This window comes from Adiantum capillus-veneris, chromosome 1 (genome assembly GCF_014529385.1).
Source record: "Adiantum capillus-veneris isolate H3 chromosome 1, ASM1452938v2, whole genome shotgun sequence".
Taxonomy (NCBI): domain Eukaryota; kingdom Viridiplantae; phylum Streptophyta; class Polypodiopsida; order Polypodiales; family Pteridaceae; genus Adiantum; species Adiantum capillus-veneris.
Genome location: NC_140931.1, coordinates 58,562,931 through 58,589,520, shown reverse-complemented (window position 1 = coordinate 58,589,520; position 26,590 = coordinate 58,562,931). Strand labels below are relative to the sequence as shown.

The 26,590-nt window shown below is 45.5% G+C and overlaps 1 protein-coding gene across 1 annotated transcript in view; it reads left to right on the top strand.

The window, feature by feature from the left end:
• Positions 1-740: 740 nt before the first annotated feature.
• The window catches only part of LOC147464858 (uncharacterized), a 48,575-nt gene continuing 22,725 nt past the window's right edge, over positions 741-26,590 (top strand). The window contains exon 1 of the mRNA XM_086516926.1: positions 741-2,369. Coding sequence (XP_086373052.1) covers positions 864-2,369 — 1,506 coding nt within the window. The 5' untranslated portion in view covers positions 741-863. The remainder of the gene's footprint in view (positions 2,370-26,590) is intronic.

The window sequence follows — 26,590 nt, the reverse complement described above, 5'->3', positions numbered from 1 at the left end:
GACCATCGAGGTAAATAGCACATTCCCACTACTAAACTGGGATCGGTCTTGAATCATGGAAAGGAGACTCATAAGTCATCTATATAATCCATATAAATAGTATTCTAGCTAGCCATTTATAGGCAGGCCTACTGATTTCATCACTTGTTTTATTTGAGCTAGTAGGTGCTACGATCTTTTTTAATGTTTTATTAGTGCGAATCAACGAAGATCTGCTCTGAGTGAAAGGGTGTCGCAGCGCGCTGACTCGCTTGCAGGCGGACGACGACCTGCGGCGGCGAGGGAGGCAATGCGAGGCAGCCGAGTGAAGATCATGAAAGCGAAGGGCGACAACGTTGGTTGAACACCTGGCACGTACCAGACAATGTGGTTTTTGTAAATAAAAGAAAGAATAAATCGCAGCAGCATCCAGTGCTGGCGCGATTGGTTACGGGGTTGCATACGGAGTCTCAAACTAGAGAAGCTAAGTTCGATACATGTCCCCTATTTTTTTAAAGTAGGAGATGACGCCTTCCCATGTTTGTAAAGTACGAGATGTCGATTGGGAGGAATCTTGAGTAGGAATGGAATATAATGGAAGTAGAGCGAGTAGCGAAATTTCTTTTTGAGCTAGTAGTGGTAGTTGGAATGAAATAATAAAGCACTTATTTGTATCGATTGACTAATTCATAATTTTTTTGTTAATTGTAACTCTACTCATAGTTACAACTGATTTGTTAATAGCTTCATTATCATTATTTTGGTAAAAATGGTGATGCTCCTTAAGGACGTCGTTTCTCAAATTCGAATGTCGTCGCTGCTAAAGAAGTACTCTGTGCTCGACTCTCTCTCTCAGTCGCATATTCGCCGCGCGCGCTCTCGTGATGGACATTGATGATATCCTTCGAGCTCAAGGCAGCGATGAGGAATCAGACGAGGATGAAACGGTGAAGGATGGAATTTTGGGCACAGAGGCCTTTGATCGTCGCTTGGAAGAGATTCTTAACGCTGAGGCAGAGGACGATGAAGACAGTGATGGTGCAGGTAAAGCATCTTCTTCAAATCCTTTCAATGCACGAAGATCAGAGCTAGTGTCGTATCCTCTAGGAGAAGGGGCTGGCGCTTTTGAGGCTGTGGACGTTTCCCCTGTAAACTCATTCAGCGAACATGAGGACCTTGCCTCCTCCCAAGGTTCCATGCCCGTTGCGACCCACAGAGAGATGGGCTCCTTGAGTGCTCACAAAGAGTCCACCAGGTCGTTACTGTATGAAAGCTACAAAGATGATTCCAAAGTGTCATCTCAGTTAAGCAAAGAGGTAAGCGTTTCCACTGCTGAGAAACTCTTTCCATCACAGAGAGATGCAAAGGTTTTGGATTCTTCATCATCTGGTAATTTGCATTGGAATGCTGAAGAGGAGCTTTCTTCCAAGACCTGGCCTTTGCCTACTACACAAGTTTCTGTATCTCCTTCATTGCCAAGTAGGGAATTCGGATCTTTTTCCTCGGTTGCAACCTCGAAAAACAGAATCAGCACAACGATAAGACCAGAGACAGCCCTCACAGAAGCAGATGCCGCCTCTACAAGCATCAGAACCCCTCAACTGAGTGATTTAGTCCAGCAAGGATTGGTTCAGGATCAGGATTTTTCCAGGAATGACAGTTTGGAAGTCCCATCGGCGGTTGACACCAGTGCACCTGCAGAACAAATTGATGATGTGAGTAATGCTTATTCTGAATCAGCCCTGCAATCTCATTCAGCTGTGCACATTATACCGAACTCCTTCACAAGCATTGAGGGGAAAAGTATTCATCCAGCACAGATTGCAGAAAGCGAGGATGATTCGTCTCTTCTTGATGATGACAAGGGTGATGCTTTTGATGCTGAAAGCCAGTCAGCTGATAAGTCTTTCACCATATCTAGTGATGATGATTCAGAGCAAGAAGAAATAAAGTCTATTTTGTCTAGAGAGTTGCTTGTATCAGAAGCAGAGATCACTTCACCTGCACACACAAGTGCTTCAGAGAATGGTCCTTTTGGAGTCGTATCTAAAGGCAACCTCACAGAGCCCCAAAGTAGTGCATTAGATAAGGCAGAAGAAGCAGAGAAAAAGGCTGCCTTGTCTGGATTTGGCATTGAAGAGGGAGCGGCATCTCAACCTATGAGACTAACGGGCTTACAAACAGGACCACCAAGTATTGGATATGTTCGTCTAGACGTCTTAAATTCAGTTTCTCAGATTTTATCATTGGCAACTACTACACGTGAAAATGGAACAGCTCAAGCTATTACCATGTGCGGCCATAATCTTGCTGTGGGATTATCAAAAGGTAGCGTTTTCTTGCTATCATTGAAAAGCAATGGCGGAAAGTTTGCAGATGTTGTTGATAAGGTAAATCTCCTTGAAGTGTCGCATCGTTCTAATACATTCACTTTGACTTTGTAAGGTTATTTGCACAGCCATGCCCAAGTGTGAAGGGAGGACCTTTATTTATTCACTTCAAAATCTTAAGAAGAATGGAGCTTTTATAGAAAAGGGATAATGCTAAGAAATTGTGTGCAAGTTTTTAGCATTGGAGCACATATTTTGATTGCATACCCCAACTTGTGCATAGTGGCCTCCCATCCCCTTTGGGGGTGGACTCAACCTTCTCCATTATGCTGACCTCTATCATGGTTTGCACGAGTATTATTTTGTCTCTTTCACCTCTTTCCGAAGGTTTCTTTCACTACCTCCACCATCCCTCCCTTGTGGCCTCCATCTTTTGTCAATGCTCTCCCTAATGGCTTTAGTGAGCTCTTCCTTGAGAGTACTTTTCTAGCCACAACAATTTCACCATCCTCTTGTGACAGGTGGTCACGTAGGGATGCAACCTCTGCCTTGAGGATGTCAAGCTCTTCCCTCACCATTTCCTCGTCTTTCTTCCGATCTTTCTTCTACCTTCCTTCACTCCTCCCTTTTCTTTTCAACCTCCACCTCAAATCTCTCTTTCAGGCTTCAAGAAATTGTTGTGCTGAGCTAGAAGATCATAAAGATTGAACATTAGGGGGCCTCTCAAAGGGGCCTTATAAGGACTGTGACTTTTTCTCTCGTCCAAAACGGGTGCAGAGTAAAAATTTTACAGATACAATCAAAACTTTTCGAAACTTTTGGATTTAGAATGTACTCATCGAGATCTATCCATTGATATATAGCATGCCATCAGATTCATTATACTCCATTTTTTGATGTGACAACTCCGTTTTATAAATGGAATCTCTCCCCACATTTCAGTTTCAGTGGGGAGGTCATAACTTCTACAAATCAACTCCAAATTTGCAACTCCAAATTTGTTGGAGTTTGGGGATTTAAAACCTACTTTCTAAGATCTTTCCAATGATATGTTGATTGATAGGATTTCAACAAAACGTTTATGTACTTCACTGGGTTGCCCACTTTGGACAAGAGAGGCAAAGTCAAACCTCCTTATAGGGCGTATAGAACAGCGTGACTTTAATTTACAAAGGTTGTAGCCTATTTTACGAAGGGCCAAGCCAAAACGCAAGGGGTGCTAGATACTGGGGTATTGCGTCGTCGACGACAACGACGATGGGTACTTGTGCTGCGGCGCTGCTGAGGTGCTAACGGGTACTACTGGAGATGCTTGGTACTGTGACGACGACGCCGATGATGATGATTATGATGGGTACTTGTGTCGCAGTGCTGCTGAGGTGCTAATGGGTATTGCTCGAGATTCTTGGTACTGCGTCATTGACGTCGACGACGACGAGGTTGTGGGTTGATGTGCTATCGCCGAGGACGGCTATGGCTGAAAACTGAAAACGTTGGTCCTGCTGGTTCATCTGAAAATGCTTGGGCTGATTGTTGAATTCAGGGTGCTTAGGGTTGAAAAACGCTGGTGGGAGAGGGAAACATCAAGGCTGGCTGAAAATGCTGATGGCTGCTGGGTACTATTAAGAAGAGGTGACGCAGATACTACTACTTCTTCTGCCTTTTCTGCCTTCTCTAGCGCCCAAAGTGCTTCTTTTATAGGTCCTTTAGCCATTCGCCCTACCTACTTTTAAGAAATGTCATGTCAAATTCACTTTTGAATAAATGACTTAAGTGACTGTTCATATGCCTATATGCTTAAGTGACTTAACTGTGTAAGTGAGGGTATGTAACTATGACCTGCCTGATCATGCACGTCCTTCTAGAGGCTCACAAAATGCCAGCTAGATCCTAAGCTAAGCTAAGACTGATGTGAGACCATAGTTGTAGCTTGTTGATGTGGCACAAGTGAAGTGCGCACGTGACTGTGTGTGTGTGTGTGTGTGTTGCAGAACCCGGCCGAGGGGCCTAAAACCTTTAAAAATATAAGTTCGGACCCCGAAATCGCGTGGAGCAATGTCACGTGCACATCTAACCCTATGTATACGTGGACAAGCTACTTCATGGCATGGGTTCAGTTCAGTTAGCTTAGGAAGTGATCTGGCACTTTTGTGAGTCTGTTCGTAGACCGTGCATGTCCAGACACTTAAGAGTAGATGCATATCCTCTGGTTGCACACAACATGATCATCAACATTACCATCAGAATCCATCAGTAGCATTTTCTAGCGCACAGAACCTATGTTTCCTATTTTTGACATTTTTCACTTATTATTTTAAGTGACTTTTATTGGGAATTGGGTAGGGCAATTTTGCTAAAGTAATATATAAGCAAACCTAGCGCTAGGCTTATCTGGCAGAAGAGGAGAAAGTGCAACAGGCAATTCACTTGCAGCAGGCTTCTCTCTCCCCCTCTCAAGCAAGAACCACCCCCCTTAAGCTTGGCGTTTTTCAGCAACTCTAGCGTTTTCAGCCTACACACCTGGCGTTTTTCAGCATCCACTTTTCTCGCCATAGCAGCCACTTAGTAGCGCCTGCAATACCCAGGCAATTCAGCATTTTCAACAACCTACAGGCTCAGCGTTTTCCCAGCCATAACATCTAGCGTTTTTGGCTTGGAATACCAGCAAATTCAGCAAGTAAAAGGGCAGCAGAACCAGCATTTTAAGGCAGCAAATCAGCGAGTAAAAGGGCAGCAAATCCAGCGTTTTTAAGACAGCAAATTCAGCTTTTTATTAGCAGCATAATCGCAGCAGACAGCAGATTCCACGTCGTCGTCGTCCCTGTCGTCTCCGCATTTTGCATCATAGCTTCACGAGTTTGCATCAGCATCTTGTACCAGTTTGTGCAATCAATAGCATAGACTTCTCTCACCATCGAGAGAAGGGCCTTCGGAGGAGGGTTTGACAACTTGTTTGGTGTCGTATTCTTCTCTCTATCTCTCAGTCTCAGCACCTTCACGCACAGGGTCTATTCACTTTGTTTGTGATCACTTGCACTCTCTCATTAAGACAGAAGGCTCTCCCTTCCGTAAGTAAAAGGAACCTTGAGCACGATCGGATCACTCATCTTGAGAAAGAACATCATTCATTTCCGCTGCACCTTACATTGGTATGAGAACTTTGGCAGTGTTTTGTATCACTCAAGGAAAGAACCACAAGAACCACATAATTTTTTTTGCTTGTTGCGGTCGCACGTAACCCAAGTCCTCTTGGGCGTGTCGATTCCTAATTGTGTTTTGGAAGTGTTAGGTGCAACAGAATGAATGTTTGCGCTTTGCTAAAGATGAGTGCTCCGAATTGTGCTCAAGGTTCCTTTTGTTCTTATGGAAGGTAGAGCCTTCCGTTCTCAATCAGAGAATGCTATGATCACAAACAAAGTGAATGGACACTATGCGTGCAAGTGTATGAGACTGAGAGATAGAGAGAGAAGAGAGATACGACACCAGAGACGTAAAACCCTTCTCCGAGGCCCCACTCTCGTCGGCGAGAGTGGTCTACTATTGATTGCACAATATGGTACAAACTGAATGCATGTGAGACTGATGCAAGTATAGGCTATGTTGATGACTATGACGGGGATGACGAGGCCGACACTAGGGCTGAAATCTGCAATCTTTCTACTGCTGTCCAAAAACGCTATGGGCTGAAATCTGCGGCTAGTCCAAAAACGCTGATTTTGGGGCTGTTTCTGTGGGTCTTTGACGCTGAAAATCTGCAAGTTTAGGGCTGAAAACTGAGGTTCTTAAGGGCTGAAAACTGATGGTCTTTCCGGGCTGAATCTGCTACTCTTTAGGGTTGAATTTGCAGGCTCTTCATGGCTGAAAAACGCTGCTCATACCTCCTGAAAACGCTAGGCCAAAACTGATGTCGATGATGGCTTTTACTAACGCTAGGGTTGAGATATTCCGGCGGTGAAGATCTGATGCAAAAACGCCAGGCTGGGACTTGCTTGGCGATGGTTGCTGATGTTGAATGTGGAAACGCTAGGGGATGCTGGTCTTTGCTTTTGGCGATGATCTCCTTGATGAGAAAACGCTAGGGCTGATTCTTCTTGCTTGGAGGAAATCCACCAAGGGGTCTGTCACGTGACACATCCCAACCCTATGTGTCCGTGGACAAGCTACACCACAGCAGGGTTCAGTCAGTCCGATCAAGTTAGATTAGCAGTGATCTGGCACTTTTGTGAGTCTATTCGTAGACCGTGCATGCCCAGTCACTTAGCATAGATGCATATCCTCCGGTTGCACACAACATGACCATCGGAATTCCCATCAGAATCCATTAGCATCAGTTAGGGGAATTTTACAGTGCATTTAGCCTATTTTCCCTATTTTTGGTGATTTTCACTTATTATTTTTAAGTGACTTTCCAACAAAAGTAGGTAGGGCAATTTTGCTAAGTTAATATACAAGTTAGCACTTTTTGGCTGAAGAGGCAGCAGGAGCACCTTGCTCAACAGGCAACTTCTCAGCAAGACCAACCCCCGTGACTACTCTGGCGTTTTCTCCACAGAAGACCTAGCGTTTTTGTATCAGATTAGCCTTGGCGATTTGTGCACAGCAGATCAGCCCTGGCGTCATCACGACATAGCAGATCAGCCTAGCGTTTTTGCATTTGCAGAACCCCGGCGACAGAAGGACCAATTTCAGCCTCTGGCGTTTTTGGATTTCAGCAGCAAATTAAGACCGGCATCATTCACCTAAAGTGTAGCAGATTCAGCCCGTAAAGACCATCAGTTTTCAGCCCTAAGAAACCTCATTTTCAGCCAAGAAAACGCAGCCAAAACAGTCATTTTCAGCCACCGAAACAGTCCCGAAATTCAGCGATTAGAAGATCTCAGATTTCAGCCATCGTCGTCGTCGTCGTCATCGTCATCGTCGTCATCGGCATAGACCAAGTTGCATAGTCCATTGCATACGCATTGTACACCTTTGTGCAATCAAAGTTAGACCACTCTCGTCGACGAGAGTGGGGCCTTCGGAGGAGGGTTTTACAACCTCTCGGTGTCGTATCTCTTCTCTCTCCTTCTCTCAGTCTCATTCACTTGCACGCACAATCCACTCACTTTGTTCGTGACCACAACACTCTACAAGACGGAAAGCTCTCTCTTTCCCTAAGAACTAAAAGGAACCTTGAGCAATAAGGATTACTAATCTTGAGAAAATACAACATTCATTCCGCTGCACCTAACATTGGTATCAGAGCTTTGGAAGTGTTCTGCATTACTCAAGGAAAGAACCACAAGAACCACAAGATTTTTTTTTTTGCTTGTTGCGATCGCACGAACCCAAGTTTACTTGGGCGTGGCGATTCCTAATTGTGTTTTGTTGAAGAGTGACAAGAATCCCAAGAAAGAAGGGCTTGTCCAGCCTCCCCTTGTGTCTCTTTTCACTCATTGAGAGCGGACCGTGCACTTAGCGGCCGGCCAATCGACGTGAGGTGGGAAAAAGCAACCTTGGTGTGAGCGCAAGGCCGCCAAGGGGTGCGCCCACAGAAAAGGGTAGAACTCGGGTGACGAGAAGATCCTTCTCCAACGGGATTTGCAAGCGAAAGAACACCTCAAGAACCCTAGATTCTCACGAATCAAGGACCTCAAGAACCTCAAGAACCCAAGTTCCTCGCGAACTTAAGAACCCAAGACCCCCAAGAACCCAAGTTCCTCGTGAACTTAAGAACCCAGACCACAAGAACCCACAAGAACCCACGACTTCAGAATGGTCATCACTCGAAGTGGAATGGATACTTCGCTTGGAGGTGATGAGCATGAGAGAGGCGAAGAAGAATTTTCCCCACCAGGAGGTTTTCCCGACCCTTCCCCATCTACGACAAAGATTGCACCAACTCTTATGGAGGAGTTGAAGCAGTTGTTTCTGGAAAGGAAGTTAGAACGCGAAGCAAGAAAAGCAGAAATGGAACGCAGACACGCAGAAGACAAAGCAGAAAGAAAAGCAATACAAGAACAGAGCGACCGACAAAACAAAGAGTTCTGGCGACTCTATTCTCAAGTTCAGGCACAGATGCAAGAGATTTGGGGAAAGGAGACTGTCTCAATCTCTTCTTCTCCAAAGCATGATACACAGGATTTACATGATTGTGTGAAGCATGATGATGATTTGAATGACAAGCATGATGATTTGGATGACAAAGATAAGCATGATGATTTGAATGATATTGCTAAGCATGATGATTTGGATGCGAATGATGAGCATGATGATTTGCATGATCAAGATGTGATTTCTCACAAGCATGATGAGTTGCATGAAGATGATGTGATTGTTCACAAGGATGATGTGTTAGTTGATGCTTTTTCTAGCGAAGCTAACCTCGTTGTAGATTCGATCAATCACGAAAAAGCGATCTTGGCTTTCGAGTCGAGGTCCAAAGAACCCCCACAGGACGATTCGATCATTCAGGACGAACCGATCTTGGCTCTCGAGCCTTGGTCCAAAGAACCATCACAGGAAGTATTATGTGTTCGCATGATTGATACGCATGCATTGTTCGAGTGTTTCATTCGTGAAGGTTTCCTGTATTTTAGTCAGCATCGTTATGTGATCCCTTTTCCTAGGCATGACATATTGTATGTTGAGCACGTTTCTCTCATGGATGAGCAAGAATGTATGCGGATTGTTCATGAAAAGCTGAAAAGTTTGTATGTAAGGAAGTCACATTCCATGTCTCTTCCTTGGCATGACACAGTTTTTGAACGAGCACATGATTGTATGAGCACCAAGCATGGACATTTCCATGGTGATTTGCCACAGTTGATTGATTTCGATCAAACAGAAAAGATTCGAGCGCATTGTTTGTATGTGTTTGATGAACGGGTTGTCACTCCGTCTCTATGTTCATCTACATTGCATACACAGTCTTTAGCAAAGACAAGATTTTTTTCCTTCACTTTACATGGAATGGGTATGTTCATGGTTTTGTGTTGGAGTTGGTTTCAAATATTTTCAGCCATGGAGATTCTTGAAGACGAAAGAAGCAGGACTCTACACGAAGTTGAAGCAAGAAAGGAGATACAGAAGACTTTGTGTCGCTTTCGGCGCGGCCCAAAGAAGCAAGCGTTGCAGACCTTTATGAAGTTCAAGTACCGCACGACCCACACATCAGAGTGGGCCGGCGAAGAGTCCCTTCTAGGATTCCGGATGTTGTTGGCGATCTTCCTCGACGCCATACAGTTCGGTACCAGTACCTCACTTTGAAAAGGAGGGGATGTCACGTGACACATTCCAACCCTATGTGTCCGTGAACAAGCTACACCAAAGCGGGGTTCAGTCAGTCCGATCAAGTTAGATTAGCAGTGATCTGGCACTTTTGTGAGTCTATTCGTAGACCGTGCATGCCCAGTCACTTAGCATAGATGCATATCCTCCGGTTGCACACAGCATGACCATCGGAATTCCCATCAGAATCCATTAGCATCAGTTAGGGGAATTTTACAGTGCATTTAGCCTATTTTCCCTATTTTTGGTGATTTTCACTTATTTTTTTTAAGTGACTTTCCAACAAAAGTAGGTAGGGCAATTTTGCTAAGTTAATATATAAGCAAATCCAAGTTAGCACTTTCTGGCAGAAGAGGCAGCAGGAGCACCTTGCTCAATAGGCAACTTCTCAGCAAGACCAACCCCCGTGACTACTCTGGCATTTTCTCCACAGAAGACCTAGCGTTTTTGCATCAGATCAGCCTTGGCGATTTGTGCACAGCAGATCAGCCCCGGCGTCATCACGACACAGCAGATCAGCCTAGCGTTTTTGCATTTACAGAACCCCGGCGACAGAAGGACCAATTTCAGCCCCTGGCGTTTTTGGATTTCAGCAGCAAATTAAGACCGGCATCATTCACCTAAAGTGTAGCAGATTCAGCCCGTAAAGACCATCAGTTTTCAGCCCTAAGAAACCTCATTTTCAGCCAAGAAAACGCAGCCAAAACAGTCATTTTCAGCCACTGAAACAGTCCCGAAATTCAGCGATTAGAAGATCTCAGATTTCAGCCATCGTGGTTGTCGTCATCGTCGTCGTCGTCGTCGTCATCGGCATAGACCAAGTTGCATAGTCCATTGCATACGCATTGTACACCTTTGTGCAATCAAAGTTAAACCACTCTCGCCGACGAGAGTGGAGCCTTCGGAGGAGGGTTTTACAACCTCTCGGTGTCGTATCTCTTCCCTCTCCTTCTCTCAGTCTCATTCACTTGCACGCACAATCCACTCACTTTGTTCGTGACCACAACACTCTACAAGACGGAAAGCTCTCTCTTTCCCTAAGAACTAAAAAGAACCTTGAGCAATAAGGATCACTAATCTTGAGAAAATACAACATTCATTCCGCTGCACCTAACAGGGTCTTGTTGGAGAAGTTGCATGCTGAGCTTGGCTCCTGTTGCCTCTTCTGCCATTTAGTGCTAGTCTAGGTTTGCTTATATACAAACTTACTCAATTTGCCCTACCTACTTTCCAACAAAAGTCACTTAAAAATAATAAGTGAAAAATGTCAAAAATAGGTAAAATAAGCTAAATGCACTGGAAAATTCCCTTGAAGGATTCTGATGGGAATGCTTATGATCATGCTGTGTGCAACCAGAGGATATGCATCTACACTAAGTGACTGGGCATACACGGTCTACGAATATACTCACAAAAGTGCCAGATCACTTCTAATCTAGACTGACTGGATTGACTGAACCCTGATCATGCTGTAGCTTGTCCACGGACACATAGGGTTGGATGTGTCACGTGACATCCCCTCCTTTTCAAAGTGAGATACTGGTACCGAACTGTATGGCGTCGAGGAAGATCGCCAATAGCATCCGGAATCCTGGAAGGGACTCTTCGCCGGCCCACTCTGATGTGTGGGTCGTGCGGTACTTGAACTTTATAAAGGTCTGCAAAGCTTGCTTCTTTGGGCCGCGCCGAAAGCGACACAAAGTCTTCTGTGGCTTCTTCATGTGCTTCAACATCTTCGAGAGTCATGCTTCTTCTTCAAGAATCTCCATGGCTGAAAATTCTTGAAACCATTTCCAACACAAAACCATGAACATACCTATTCCATGTAAAGTGAGTGGAAAAAATCTCGTCGTCCTAATAGACTTTGCATGCAATGTAGATGAACAAATAGACGGAGTGCCAAACCGTTCACCACACGCACGCGAACAATGAGATCGAATCTTTATCTTACGATCTAAAGCAATCAACTGTGGCAATTCACAACGGAAATGCCCATGCTTGGTGCTCATACTTTCATGTGCTCTTTCTACAACTGTGTCATGCCAAGGAAGAGACATGGAATGTGACTGACTTGAATGCATACTTTTCAGCTTTTCATGAACAATCTGCATACATTCGTGCTCATTCATGAGTGAAACGTGCTCAACGTACAATATGTCATGCCTAAGAAAAGGGATCACATAAAGACGCTGACTAAAATACAGGAAACGATCACGAATGAAACACTCGAACAATGCGTGCGTATCAATCATGCGAACACATAATACTTCTTGTGAGGGTTCTTTGGCCCTAGGCTCGAGAGCCAAGATCGGTGCTTCTTGAATGATCGAATCGTCATGTGGGGGTTCTTTGGACCTCGACTCGAAAGCCAAGATCGGTTCTTCGTGATTGATGGAATCTACACCGAGGTTAGCTTCGCTAAAAAAAGCATCCACTAACACATCAACCTTGTGAACAATCACATCATCTTCATGCAACTCATCATGCTTGTGAGAAATCACATCGTGATCATCCAAATCATCATGCTTATCATTGTCGTTCAAATCATCATGCAAATCCTGTGTGTCATGCTTTGGAGAAGAAGAGATCGAGAGAGTCTCCTTTTCCTGAATCTCTTGCATCTGTGCCTGCACTTGAGAAAAGAGTCGCAACATCTCTTGCATTCTTGCTTTGTTCTTGCGATGAAATCTTGCTTGACTTTCTTTTTCTTCCAAGTCGTATTGACGCTCTATGGCTTCCATTTCTTCTTCATAGTCACGATCTATGGCTGCCATTTCTTCTTCGTAGACCTTTCTTTCTACTTCTCTTGCTTGGTACAACTTCTCCATAGGAGTTAGCACAATCCTTGACGTAGATGGGGTAGGGGGAGGGTCGGAAAAACCTCCCGGTGGGGAAATTCTTCTTCGCCTCTCTCATGCTCATCACTTCCAAGCGAAGTATCCATTCCGCTTCGAGTGATGACCATCCATTGAAGTCGTGGGTTCTTGTGGGTTCTTGTGGTCTTGGGTTCTTAAGTTCACGAGGAACTTGGGTTCTTGAGAGTCTTTGTTCTTAATTCCACGAGGAACTTGGGTTCTTGGGTTCTTGAGGGTCTTGGGTTCTTGAGGTTCTTGAGGTTTTCTTTCGCTTGCAAACCGTGTTTGAGAAGGATCTTCTCTTCACCCGAGTTCTACTCTTTTCCGCGGGTGCACCCCTTGGCGGCTTTGCGCTCACACCAAGGTTGCTTATTCCCACCTCACGTCGATTGGCCGGCCGCTAAGTGCACGGTCCGCTCTCAATGAGTGAAAAGAGACACAAGGGGAGGTTGGGCAAGCCCTTCTTTCCTGGGATTCCTGTCACTCTTCAAAAACACGATTAGGAATCGACACGCCCAAGCGAACTTGGGTTCGTGTGACCTCACCAAGCAAAAAATAAAATAAAAATCTTGTGATTCTTGTGGTTCTTTCCTTGTGCGATACAGAACACTGCCAAAGCTCTGATACCAATGTTAGGTGCAGCGGAATGAATGTTTGCGCTTTTCTCAAGATGAGTGCTCCGAATTGTGCTCAAGGTTCCTTTTGTTCTTATGGAAGGTAGAGCCTTCCGTTCTTAATGAGAGAATGCTATGATCACAAACAAAGTGAATGGACACTATGCGTGCAAGTGTAATAGACTGAGAGATAGAGAGAGAAGAGAGATACAACACCAGAGACGTTGTAAAACCCTCCTCCGAAGGCCCCACTCTCGTCGGCGAGAGTGGTCTACTATTGATTGCACAATCTGGTACAAACTGAATGCATGTGACTGATGCAAGTCTAGGCTATGTTGACGACTACGACGGGGATGATGAGGCCGACACTAGGGTTGAAATTTGCAATCTTTCTACTTCTGTCCAAAAACGCTATGGGCTGAAATCTGCGGTTAGTCCAAAAACGCTGATTTTGGGGCTGTTTCTGTGGGTCTTTGACGCTGAAAATTTGCAGGTTTAGGGCTGAAAACTGAGGTTCTTAAGGGCTGAAAACTGATGGTCTTTCCGGGCTGAATCTGTTACTCTTTAGGGTTGAATTTGCAGGCTCTTCATGGCTGAAAAACGCTGCTCATACCTCCTGAAAACGCTAGGCCAAAACTGATGTCGATGATGGCTTTTACTAACGCTAGGGCTGAGATATTCCGGCGGTGAAGATCTGATGCGAAAACGCCAGGCTGGGACTTGCTTGGCGATGGTTGCTGATGCTGAATGTGGAAACGCTAGGGGACGCAGGTCTTTGCTTCTGGCGATGATCTCCTTGATGAGAAAACGCTAGGGCTGATCCTTCTTGCTTGGAGGAAATCCACCAAGGGGTCTTGTTGGAGAAGTTGCCTGCTGAGCTTGGCTCCTGTTGCCTCTTCTACCATTTAGTGCTAGTTTAGGTTTGCTTATATACAAACTTACTCAACTTGCCCTACCTACTTTCTAACAAAAGTCACTTAAAAATAATAAGTGAAAAATGTCAAAAATAGGTAAAATAGGCTAAATGCACTTGAAAATTCCCTTGAAGGATTCTGATGGGAATGCTTATGATCATGCTGTGTGCAACCAGAGGATATGCATCTACACTAAGTGACTGGGCATACACGGTCTACGAATAGACTCACAAAAGTGCCAGATCACTTCTAATCTAGACTGACTGGACCGATTGAACCTTGATCATGCTGTAGCTTGTCCACGGACACATAGGGTTGGATGTGTCACGTGACAAGAAGAGTAACAAGAAACCCAAGAAAGAAGGGCTTGTCCAGCCTCCCCTTGTGCCTCTTTTCACTCATTGAGAGCGGACCGTGCACTTAGCGGCTGGCCAATCGACGTGAGGTGGGAAAAAGCAACCTTGGTGTGAGCCTAAGGCCGCTAAGGGGTGCGTCCGCGGAAAAGAGCAGAACTCGGGTGAAGAGAAGATCCTTCTCTTACACAGATTGCAAGCGAAAGAAGAACCTCAAGAATTGAAGAACCTAAAGAACCCAAGAACCTCAAGAATCTCAAGACCCTCAAGAACCCAAGACCCACAAGAACCCAAGATCCACAAGAACCCAAGTTCCTCGTGAACTTAAGAACCAAAGATCACAGTGTATGGTCATCACCCGCAGCGGAATGGATACTTCGCATGGAGGTGATGGGCATGACAATAGCGAAGAAGAATCTCACCACCAAGGAGGTTTTTCGGACCCTCTCCCTTTCTCATCTACGCCAGGATTGTACGAAATCCTAGGGAGGCTTTGGTCAAGTCGATGATGGACATGATGGCACAACAACAAGAAGCGAATCCCGTTGCAATGGCACAACAAGAAGCGAATCGCATTGCGATGGCTCAACAACAAGTGCAGCGCATTACCTTGGAGCGCGAGCGCCAAGAACGACGGGCATTCTACGAGGAACGGATGATTCGCGAGCGTGAACAAGCGCGTTTGGCGGATAAGGAACGAAAAGAAAGAAAAACAGAAAGAAAGGCAGCTTTGGAGCGTGAGCGCGATGATGCTCGCTTAGCGGCCGAAGAAAGACGAGCGGCCTTGGAGGCCGATCGTGAGGCACATAGCAAACTACACATGCAAGAATTGGTTCGACAGGTTCTCGCCTCGAAGTCCAAGCCAGCCAAAGATGTTGGTAGTTCATCACGTCGCTGTTAGGTGGTGCGGAATGAATGTTTGCGCTTTGCTCAAGATGAGTGCTCTGAACTGTGCTCAAGATTCCTTTTGTTCTTATGGAAGGGAGAGCCTTCCGTTCTTAATGAGAGAATGCTATGATCACAAACAAAGTGAATGGACACTGTGCGTGCAAGGGCATGAGGCTGAGAGATAGAGAGAAGAGAGATACGACACCAGAGACGTAAACCCTTCTCCGAATGCCCCACTCTCCTCGGCGAGAGTGGTCTACTTATGATTGCACAAATTGGTACAACTGAAGGCAAGTGATTGATGCAAGTCTAGGCTATGTCGACGATGACGACGGGGATGACGAAGTCGACCTAAGGGCTGAAATCTGCAATCTTTCTACTGCTGTCCAAAAACGCTATGGGCTGAAATCTAGGACTAGTCCAAAAACGCTGGTTTGGGGGCTGTTTTCTGTGGGTCTTTGACACTGAAAATTGTAGGTTTAGGGCTGAAAACTGAGGTTGCTTAAGGCTGAAAACTGATGGTCTGTCCGGGCTGAATCTGCTATTCCTTAGGGGCTGAATCTGCTACTCTCGAGTGCTGAATCTGCAACTACTTCATTGCTGAAAAACGCTGCAGTTGTAGCTCTTCAAAAATGCTAGCATGCTAGGTTTCCAAAAACGCTAGGGAAGGTCTTCTGCTGTGGGATGCTGCGGGAGGATCTGATGCAAAAACGCCAAGGCTGAGGCTTGCTGCCGATGGTGCAGATGCTGAAAACGCCAGACTGAGATGCTTTGCAAAAAGGCTAGTGGTAGGGGGATTTGCTGTTTGGAGGGAAGGTCCACCAAGGCTTGGTCTTGCTGAGAAGTTGCCTGCTGAGCTTGGCTCCTGTTGCCTCTTCTGCCAATTAGTGCTAGTTTAGGTTTGCTTATATACAAACTTACTCAATTTGCCCTACCTACTTTCCAACAAAAGTCACTTAAAAATAATAAGTGAAAAATGTCAAAAATAGGTAAAATAGGCTAAATGCACTGGAAAATTCCCCTGAAGGATTCTGATGGATTTTGATGGGAATGCTTATGATCATGCTGTGTGCAACCAGAGGACATGCATCTACACTAAGTGACTGGGCATGCACGGTCTTTGAATAGACTCACAAAAGTGCCAGATCACTTCTAATCGGATTGACTGAACCTTTATCATGCTGCCATCCCCTCCTTTTCAAAGTGAGGTACTGGTACCGAACTGTATGGCGTCGAGGGAGATCGCCAATAGCATCCGGAAACCGGAAAGGGACTCTTTGCCGGTCCACTCTGATGTGTGGGTCGTGCGGTACTTGAACTTCATAAAGGTATGCACTGCTTTCTTCTTTGGGCCGCGCCAAAAGTGACACACAGTCATTCTGTTGCTCCTTTGATGCTTCAACTTTGTGTAGAGTCATGCTTCTTTCTTCTTCAAGAATCTCCATGGTTGAAAATTCCTGAAACCATTTGCAACACAAAAACATGAACATACCCATTCCATGTAAAGTGAGTGGAAAAACGCTTGTCTTCTCTAAAGACTGTGCATGCAATGTAGATGAACATAGAGACGGAGTGCCAAACCGTTCACCACACACACTCAAACAATGAGATCGAATATTGTGTTTCTGATCTAAATCAATCAACTGTGGCAATTCACAACGGAAATGCCTATGCTTGATGCTTAGTCTTTCTCGTGCTCTCTCTATGACTGTGTCATGCTAAGGAAGAGACATGGAATGTGACTTCCTTGAATGCATACCTTTCAGCTTTTCATGAGAAATCCGCATACATCCGTGCTCATTCATGAGTGGAACGTGCTCAACGTACAATATGTCATGCCTAGGAAAAGGGATCACATAAATACGCTGACTAAAATACAGGAAATGATCACAATGAAACACTCGTACAATGCGTGCGTATCAATCATGCGAACTTATAATACTTCCTGTGAGGGTTCTTTGGACCTAGGCTCGAGAGCCAAGATTGGTGCTTCCTGAATGATCGAATCGTCCTGTGGGGGTTCTTTGGACCTCTACTCGAAAGCCAAGATCGGTGATTCGTGATTGATCGAATCTACAACGAGGTTAGCTTCGCCAGAAAAAGCATCCAGTAACACATCATCCTTGTGAACAATCACATCATCTTCATGCAACTCATCATGCTTGTGAGAAATCACATCTTGGTCATGCAAATCATCATGCTTGTCATTGTCATCCAAATCATCATGCAAATCATTGGCATTCAAATCATCATCCTCATCATTATCATTCAATTCATCATGCTTCTCATAATCATGCAAATCCTGTGTCATGCTTTGGAGAAGAAGAGACTGAGAGAGTCTCCTTCTCATGAATCCGTTCAATCTTTGTCCTGCATATTAGCAATGAGAGATGGAGAATGAACAATGTCCTCTCCACGAATGACAATGGGAGAATCACTTTTGGCATGGAGGGTGAGAGTGTTAGCCTCCCAATCAATGAGAGGGTTAACATCACGAAACCATCGAATGCCCATCACATCCTGAGAGAGGAGAGACAACAAATGGGACTACTGATACCCGTGCTCGAGTTCGCTTGTCCACGATTATTCGTCCTAGGTCAGAGGGACGCCTTGGCATTATTGATCCAGAGTTACAGAGCCGCGCCCTTCTTACCAAGCTTATTGTTCGGGGTCTTTTTCCCGGACAAGAACCTTGGAAGATGCTTCTTCAGGCCGCTCTTTGTGCAGTGACTCCACGACTCGGCACTAGAGATGGTCATACTTGGCAGACAGGGTATCGTTTTCTCTTTACTGATGCCCCCTTGTCCACCACCTCCCTCTCTCCCTTCATCCGATCGCTCCTTCAGATTTGGGTTTCCATGCGACGGGCTATCATACGCTCACCTCCCTCATGTTGTGAGGAGATTGAGCGCCAGCCTCTCATTTGGAATGTTGCAGTTCTTGATTCTTCGGTTGATCCACCCCGTTAGCTTGGAGAGAGGACTCACATTGATTGGGCTACCTGGGACACTGGCCCTGCTGCCTCTATGCGGTTGTTTCATGAGACACGGATGCTGGATGCTGATTTTGTGGCAGAACATTATGACATTGGTCGCGGGGTGACAGACAGATTGCTTGAGATTGATTCCGCCGTTCCTTCACAGTGGGATGCAGTCATGAGAGGCACGGTTTAGATGCCTCCCCATTGTGGCTGGGAAGGCCTCTTTGCTCAAAGCACTCTCTTATTAGTTCGTTTAGACACCATGCTGTTCACAGTTGATACTGACTAGTCTCAGGGGTTTCATGCTAGATTGACATATGATGCCACCTCTCCGCACCTTGTCCTTCCCGGAGCTTGATGGGAGGCCATCAGAGTAGTTGGCTCCCGCGGGAAGCGTCGTTGTGTTGACCCCCGTTTCGCTTCCGCTGATGCTGCACTTTGGAGGCTTTGGGTGTGGGAGGGTCGTGCCCTATCTCAGCTTTATTGGGACCCAGGAGAGTGGCATTGGCCTCACTCTGACCCCACCGGTTTACCTGTATCCTTCTTTGAGTACACTGGTTACATTCAGGCCTCTCCCATGCCTATCTGCAACAGTTTTGGTCCGCCATCTGGGATTTACATGCGGCTCGTCGTATTTCTTTTTTCATGTGGATGATTGCACATGGGGGACTTCCAGTTGGGACTTGGCTAGCTACTATGGGTCATGATCCGTTATGTACTCGCTGTCCTTTGCGACTACTTGAGTCACCTGCACACTGTCTTTGGTCATACTTAGCTTCCCATGTAGTGTGGCTTGCACTTTGCTTTCTACTTAGCAGAGCAGGTGTTCAACATGGATTTCTTACTTGGGGATGGTGTTCAACATGGATTTCTTACTTGGGGATCTGTCTCAGGGTTGATGTCGATGCCTGGCCCCCATCTTTTCTACGAGGGCTTAGCCAAAGATCCAGCCTTTATGCTTACCTCGGCTAGTTATCGGCGAGGGACTTTGGCTATGCTACCACAGATTGCTTGGCAGGGGGATTCTCAGACACGTGATGAAGTTTTTTCAGTCATCACTAGTATTACACTATGGAATGTTTGGAGAGCTCGTTGTTTCCACATTCTAAGTGCACAACTCCTTTAGGATACTCTCGCTGCCATTTGGCTGGACATCATTCACACCCTGATTTGGTAGTGGGATTCTTCCTCAGGTACATCTTGAGCAGCCGAGGCTCGCCGATTTGCCCTCCTTCGGCGTTGGGCACAATCCCCACTCTTCTTCACACTTACAGGTGGCCAGATTACGTGGCATTATGTCCCTCCTCGGTGGTTTCTCCTCCACTCGTCACACCGACCACCATGACATTGTTCTAGTCGAGTTGTCACTATAGTGGCTCTCCTCCTTACATTCAGCTTGTACACCCCACGTGATAGGCTATTTTGGCATCCACTGGGGATTATATTGTACTCAGTAATATACAGCCCTGACTTTTTCCAAAAAAAAAAGAGGAGAGACAACAAATCTTCTAGTGAAGGCAGCTTGTTGAATTGCAAACAACACACCAAGACACTCCTGCGTGATGAGAGCGTCCATACTGGGAACAAAGCCAGAGACCTCGAGAGGAGATTTCTCCCTAACTTCTAGGCGGGCTCTCTCAACAAGAGAGGGACTGATCACATCATGCATATTACTTGGGTCAAACAATATGACAAAACGCTGTCCCGACACCTGACCATAACATTTAATGAGAGAATCATCAATGGGAGGGTCAAGAGAAACTTGGGGCACACTCGTGTTATCATTAATTGCATTGACAGAGGAAGTGGGTTCTGTGGATTCTTTAGATTCATTCGATTCAAGCTTAGGACATGTTCTTTTTATGTGACCCTTAATGTGACAATGAAAACGACCTTCCTTAGAATAAGTGCTTTGCTCTTCCGAGGTTATGTATCCTCCTACAATTCCTTGTGCTACGTTTTCATATGGAGTAAGCTTAGGTTTAGCAATTGTGTTAGCCTTACCCTTAGATTCATTGGAAGAATTATTTTCTGAGAGACTGTTGGAAGATTGGTTAGAAGAGTTACCATTCTTACCACTCTTACCGCTCTTACCGTTTTGAGGGTTCTGAGAAGTCTACGAGGTACTTGTGGAAGTCTTGTTCTCCTTAGGCTTTCCCGTGTTGTGCTTCACCTCCTGTGCGAGAGCAATCGCTACCGTCTTGTTGAGATCGATTGGATCGAGCACCTCGACATCGTACTTGATATACTCGTCCAATCTATAAAGGAATGTCTCTTTACGTTCATCATCCGACTTACGTAATTGGGTATCTAGCTGCAAACACGATTAGAAAAAGACATAACCGGCATACCATTTTGTTTGAGAGTGCGCCAATCGTCCTTTAATCGTGCAGGTACTGAGGTGGCATAAACCGCGCCTTGCGCTTGTCTTGGAAATCAGTCCAATTGAAGGAAAGGGGCGTGAATTCGTTGGCTTCCTCTAGGTGCGCGGCTAACTGTGCCTCTTGCCATGCGTGGTACCAATTAATGGCATCACCGGCAAGGTACATGGCTGCCGTCAAAACTTTGCTATTTCCTGTCTTCTTAGTTGTTAGGTGCAGCGGAATGAATGTTTGCGCTTTGCTCAAGATGAGTGCTCCGAACTGTGCTCAAGGTTCCTTTTGTTCTTATGGAAGGTAGAGCCTTCCGTTCTTAGTGAGAGAATGCTATGATCACAAACAAAGTGAATGGACACTGTGCGTGCAAGTGTATGAGACTTAGAGATAGAGAGAAGAGAGATATGACACCAGAGACGTTGTAAAACCCTCCTCCGAAGGCCCCACTCTCGTCGGTGAGAGTGGTCTACTTATGATTGCACAATCTGGCACAAACTGAATGCATGTGACTAATGCAAGTCTAGGCTATGTCGGCGAAGATGACGGTGATGACGAGTCAACCTAAGGGTTGAAATCTGCAATCTTTCTACTGCTGTCCAAAAACTCTATGGGCTGAAATCTGCTACAAGTCCAAAAACGCTGATTTTTGGGGCTTTTTCTGTGGGTCTTTGTCGCTGAATTTCTGCAGGTTTAGGGCTGAAAACTGAGGTCTCTTTAGGCTGAAAACTGATGTCTTTACCGGGCTGAATCTGCTACTTCTTATGGGCTGAATCTGCAAGTCTTTTATTACTGAAAACGTTGCAAGAGTTTGCTGGAATCGCCATGCTTCTGATGTCAAAAACGTTAGGCCAATTTGTCTCTGCCAAAAACGCTAGGTACTGTGGTTGGGTCCTTGCAAAAACGTTAGCTTGCTGGATTCTGTGGCGATGATACTGGATCTTGAAAATGCTAGGCAAAGCTGATGCAAAAACGCCAGCTTGTGCAGTTTCCAAAAACGCTAGGTGAGGGGTCTTGCTTGGACGGGGAAACCGCCAAGGTTCTGCTGAGAAGTTGCCTGCTGAGCTTGGCTCCTGTTGCCTCTTCTGCCATTGAGTGCTAACTTTGGTTTGCTTATATATTTCCTTACCCAAATTGCCCTACCTACTTTTGTTGGAAAGTCACTTAAATTAATAAGTGAAAAGTGCCAAAAATAGGCTAAAATCACTGGAAAATTTCCATAATGGATTCTGATGGGAATACTGATGATCATGCTGTGTGCAACTAGAGGATATGCATCTACACTAAGTGACTGGACATGCACGGTCTGCGAACAGACTCGGAAAAGTGCCAGATCACTTCCTATTCTAGACTGACTTGACTGATTGAACCCTGATCAGTTGTAGCTTGTCCACGGACACATAGGGTTGGATGTGTCACGTGACATTAGTTGTCGCAAAATAAGCATTAAATTGATGCAACCAAGAATGAATAACCGTAGCATCCATCTTACCATCATACTTACTGAAAGTCAACTTCTCTGTGACTGGATGGTTGGAATCCGCATCGTGGCTTACGCCACTCGAGGAACTCCCACGATCTTTGGCTGGTTCGGACTTCGAGGTAAGTACTTGTCGAACCAATTCTTGAGTGCGTAGTTCTCTTTGAGCCTCACGCTCGACTTCTAAAGCAATGCGATTTTCTTCTTGTTGTGCCAACGCAATTCAATTCGCTTCTTGTTGGGCCATCATGTTCATGCGAGTCTCTTCTTGTTTGGCCATCATGTCCATCATCTGCTTGACCATTGCCTCCATAGGGTTTGGTACACTTTGTGGCGTAGATGGCGAAGGGGGAGGGTCGGAAAAATCTCTTGGTGGGAAAATTCTTCGTCGCCTCTCTCATGCTCATCACCTGTATGCGAAGTATCCATGTCGTTCGGGTGACGACCATGCACTATGATCTTTGGTTCTGAAGTTCACGAGGAACTTGGGTTCTTGAGGGTCTTGGGTTCTTGAGGTTTTCTTTCGCTTGCAATCTGTGTTTGAGAAGGATCTTCTCTTCACCCAAGTTCTACTCCTTCCCGTGGGCGCACCCCTTGGCGGCCTTTCGCTCACACCAAGGTTGCTTTTTCCCACCTCACGTCGATTGGCCGGCCGCTAAGTGCACGGTCCGCTCTCAATGAGTGAAAAGAGACACAAGGGGAGGCTGGACAAGCCCTTCTTTCTTGGGATTCTTGTCACTCTTCAAAAACACGATTAGGAATCGTCACGCCCAAGCGAACTTGGATTCGTGCGACCACAGCAAGCAAAAAAAATTCTGGTGATTCTTGTGGTTCTTTCCTTGAGTGATACAGAACACTACCAAAGCTCTGATACCAATGTTAGGTGGTGCGGGATGAATGTTTGCGCTTTGCTCAAGATGAGTGCTCCGAACTGTGCTCAAGGTTCCTTTTGTTCTTATGGAAGGGAGAGCCTTCCGTTCTTAATGAGAGAATGCTATGATCACAAACAAAGTGAATGGACACTGTGTGTGCAAGTGCATGAGGCTGAGAGATAGAGAGAGAAGAGAGATATGACACCAGAGACGTAAACCCTCCTCCGAAGGCCCCACTCTCGTCGGCGAGAGTGGTCTACTTATGATTGCACAAACTGGTACAACTGAATGCAAGTGATTGATGCAAGCCTAGGCTTGTCGACGATGACGACGGGGATGACGAAGTCGACCTAAGGGCTGAAATCTGCAATCTTTCTACTGCTGTCCAAAAACGCCATGGGCTGAAATTTGCGACTAGTCCAAAAACGCTGGTTTGGGGGATTGTTTTCTGTGGGTCTTTGACGCTGAAAATTTGCAGGTTTAGGGCTGGAAACTGAGGTTGCTTAAGGCCGAAAACTGATGGTTTGTCTGGGCTCAATCTGCTATTCCTTAGGGGCTGAATATGCTACTCTTCGAGGGATGAATTTGCAACTACTTCATTGCTGAAAAACGCTACAGTTGTAGCTCTTCAAAAACGCTAGCATGCTGAGTTTCCAAAAACGCTAGGGAAGGTCTTCTGCTGTGGGATGCTGCGGGAGGATCTGATGCAAAAACGCCAAGGCTCAGGCTTGCTGGCGATAGTGCAGATGCTGAAAACGCCAGACTGAGATGCTTTGCAAAAACGCTAGTGGAAGGGGGATCTATTGCTTGGAGGGAAGGTCCACCAAGGCTTGGTCTTGCTGAGAAGTTGCCTGTTGAGCTTGGCTCTTGTTGCTTCTTCTGCCAATTAGTGCTAGTCTAGGTTTGCTTATATACAAACTTACTCAATTTGCCCTACCTACTTTCCAACAAAAGTCACTTAAAATGTTATGTGCAACGGAATGATGGTTTGCGCTTTGCTCAAGATGAGTGCTCCGAACTATGTTCAAGGTTCCTTTTTGTTCTTATGGAAGGGAAAGCCTTCCGTTCTTAGTGGAAAATGCTATGATCACGAACAAAGTGAATGGACATTGTGCGTGCAAGTGTATGAGACTGAGAGATAGAGAGAGAAGAGAGATAGGACACCAGAGACGACGTAAAACCCTCCTCCGAAGGCCCCACTCTCGTCGGCGAGAGTTGTCTACTTTTGATTGCACAAAGTGGTACAATGCGTATGCAATGGACTGATTCAACTTGGACTATGCCGATGACGACGACGGTGACGACGACGACGACTTGATGGCTGAAATCTGAGATCTTCTAATCGCTGAATTTCGGGACTGTTTTGGTGGCTGAAAATGACTGTTTTGGCTGCGTTTTTATGGGCTGAAAATGGGGGATCTGCTGCAACCACTTAGGCTGAATCTGTTGCATCTCTATCTGCTGAAATCTGTGTTTTTCTCACTGCTGAAAATCTGCGTTTTTGTTGCTGATGTCGCTGGCTGAAAACGCTGAGGGTCTGCAGGTGTGGCTGGTGTTTTTGGGCTGAAAACGCTGATGATGACTTGTAGCGTTTTTGGCTGAAAAACGCTAGGGCTGCCCATTGCTGGCGATGGGAGGAATCTGCAACTGCTAGGGGTCTGGGAGGTGAAGGCGACCATGCAAGAGGTGGAAACGCCAGGAAGGGGAGGTTGGTCTAGGGCTTGAAAAAGGCTAGGGGTGTTGAGGGGAGGGTACTGTTGAGAAGTTGCCTGTTGAGCGGGAAGCTCCTGCTGCCTCTTCTGCCAGAAAGTGCTAACTTGGGTTTGCTTATATATTAACTTAGCAAAATTGCCCTACCTACTTTTGTTGAAAAGTCACTTAAAAATAATAAGTGAAAATAACCAAAAATAGGAAAATAGGCTAAATGCACTGGAAAATTCCCCTGACTGAATCTGATGGATCATGAAGGGAATACTGATGATCATGCTGTGTGCAACCAGAGGATATGCATCTATGCTAAGTGATTGGGCATGCACGGTCTACGAATAGACTCACAAAAGTGCCAGATCACTGCTAATCTAGACTTGATTGGACTGACTGAACCCTTCTATGTTGTAGCTTATCCACGGACACATAGGGTTGGGATGTGTCATGTGACATTTCCTCCTTTTCAAAGTGAGGTACTGGTACCGAACTGTATGGCGTCGAGGGAGATCGCCAATAGCATCCGGAATCCTGGAAGGGACTCTTCGCCGGCCCACTCTGATGTGTAGGTCGTGCGGTACTTGAATTTCGTAAAGGTCTGCAACGCATGCTTCTCTGGGACCGCGTCGAAAGCGATACAAAGTCCTCTGTGGCTCCTTCCTTGCTTCAACTTTGTCTAGAGACCTACGTCTTTCGTCATCAAAAATCTCCATGGCTGAAAATTCCTGAAACCATCTCCAACACAAAACCATGAACATACCCATTCCATGTAAAGTGAAGGAAAAAAATCTTGTCTTCTCTAAAGACTGTGTATGCAATGTAGATGAACATAGAGACGGAATGATAAACCGTTCATCAAACACATGCAAACAATGAGATCGAAGCTTTCTGTTTGATCGAAATCAATCAACTGTGGCAAATCACATTGGAAATGCGCATGCGTGGTGCTCATACTATCATGTGCTCGTTTGGAAACTGGGTCATGCCAAAGAAGAGACATGGAATGTGACTTCCTTACATACATACTTTTCAACTTTTCATGAAAATTCCGCATAGATTCGTGCTCATCCATGAGAGAAACGTGCTCAACATACAATATGTCATGCCTAGGAAAAGGGATCACATAATAATGTTGACTAAAATACAGGAACCCGTCACGAAGGAAACACTCGAACAATGCGTGGTATCAATCATGCGAACACATAATACTTCCTGTGAGGGTTCTGTGGACCTATGCTCGAGAGCCAAGATCGATCCTTCGTGATTGATCGAATCTGCAACGAGGTTAGCTTCGCTAGTAAAAGCATCCCCTAACACATCATCCTTGTAAACAATCACATCATCTTTATGCAGCTCATCATGCTTGTGAGAAATCACATCTTGATCATGCAAATCATCATGCGTGTCATTGTCATCCAAATCATCATGCAAATCATTATCCTTCAAATCATTATGCAAATCATTGTCAATCAAATCATCATCATGCTTCACACACTCATGCAAATCCTGTGTATCATGCTTTGGAGAAGAAGAGACTGAGACAGTCTCCTTTCCCCAAATCTCTTGCATCTGTGCGTGAACTTGAGAATAGAGTCACCAAAACTCTTTGTTGTGGTGGTCGCTCTTTTCTTTGAGGGCTTTGTTCTCGCGATCAAATTCTGCTTCTCTTACTTTGGCTTCCAAGCGTGCTTGCTCGCTCTCACGCGCTATGGCTGCCATTCTTTCTTGGTACTGGCGCTCTATGGCTACCATTTCTTCTTCGTAGGCTTTTCTTTCTGCTTCGCTTTCTTGGTCCAACTCCTCCCTAAGAGTTAGCACAATCCTTGTCGTAGATGGAAAAGGGGGAGGGTCGAAAAAACATCCTGGTAGGGAAAATTCTTCTTCGCCTCTCTCATGCTCATCACCTCCAAGCGAAGTATCCATTCCGCTTCGAGTGATGACCATTCTGCAATCGTGGGTTCTTGTGGGTTCTTAAGTTCA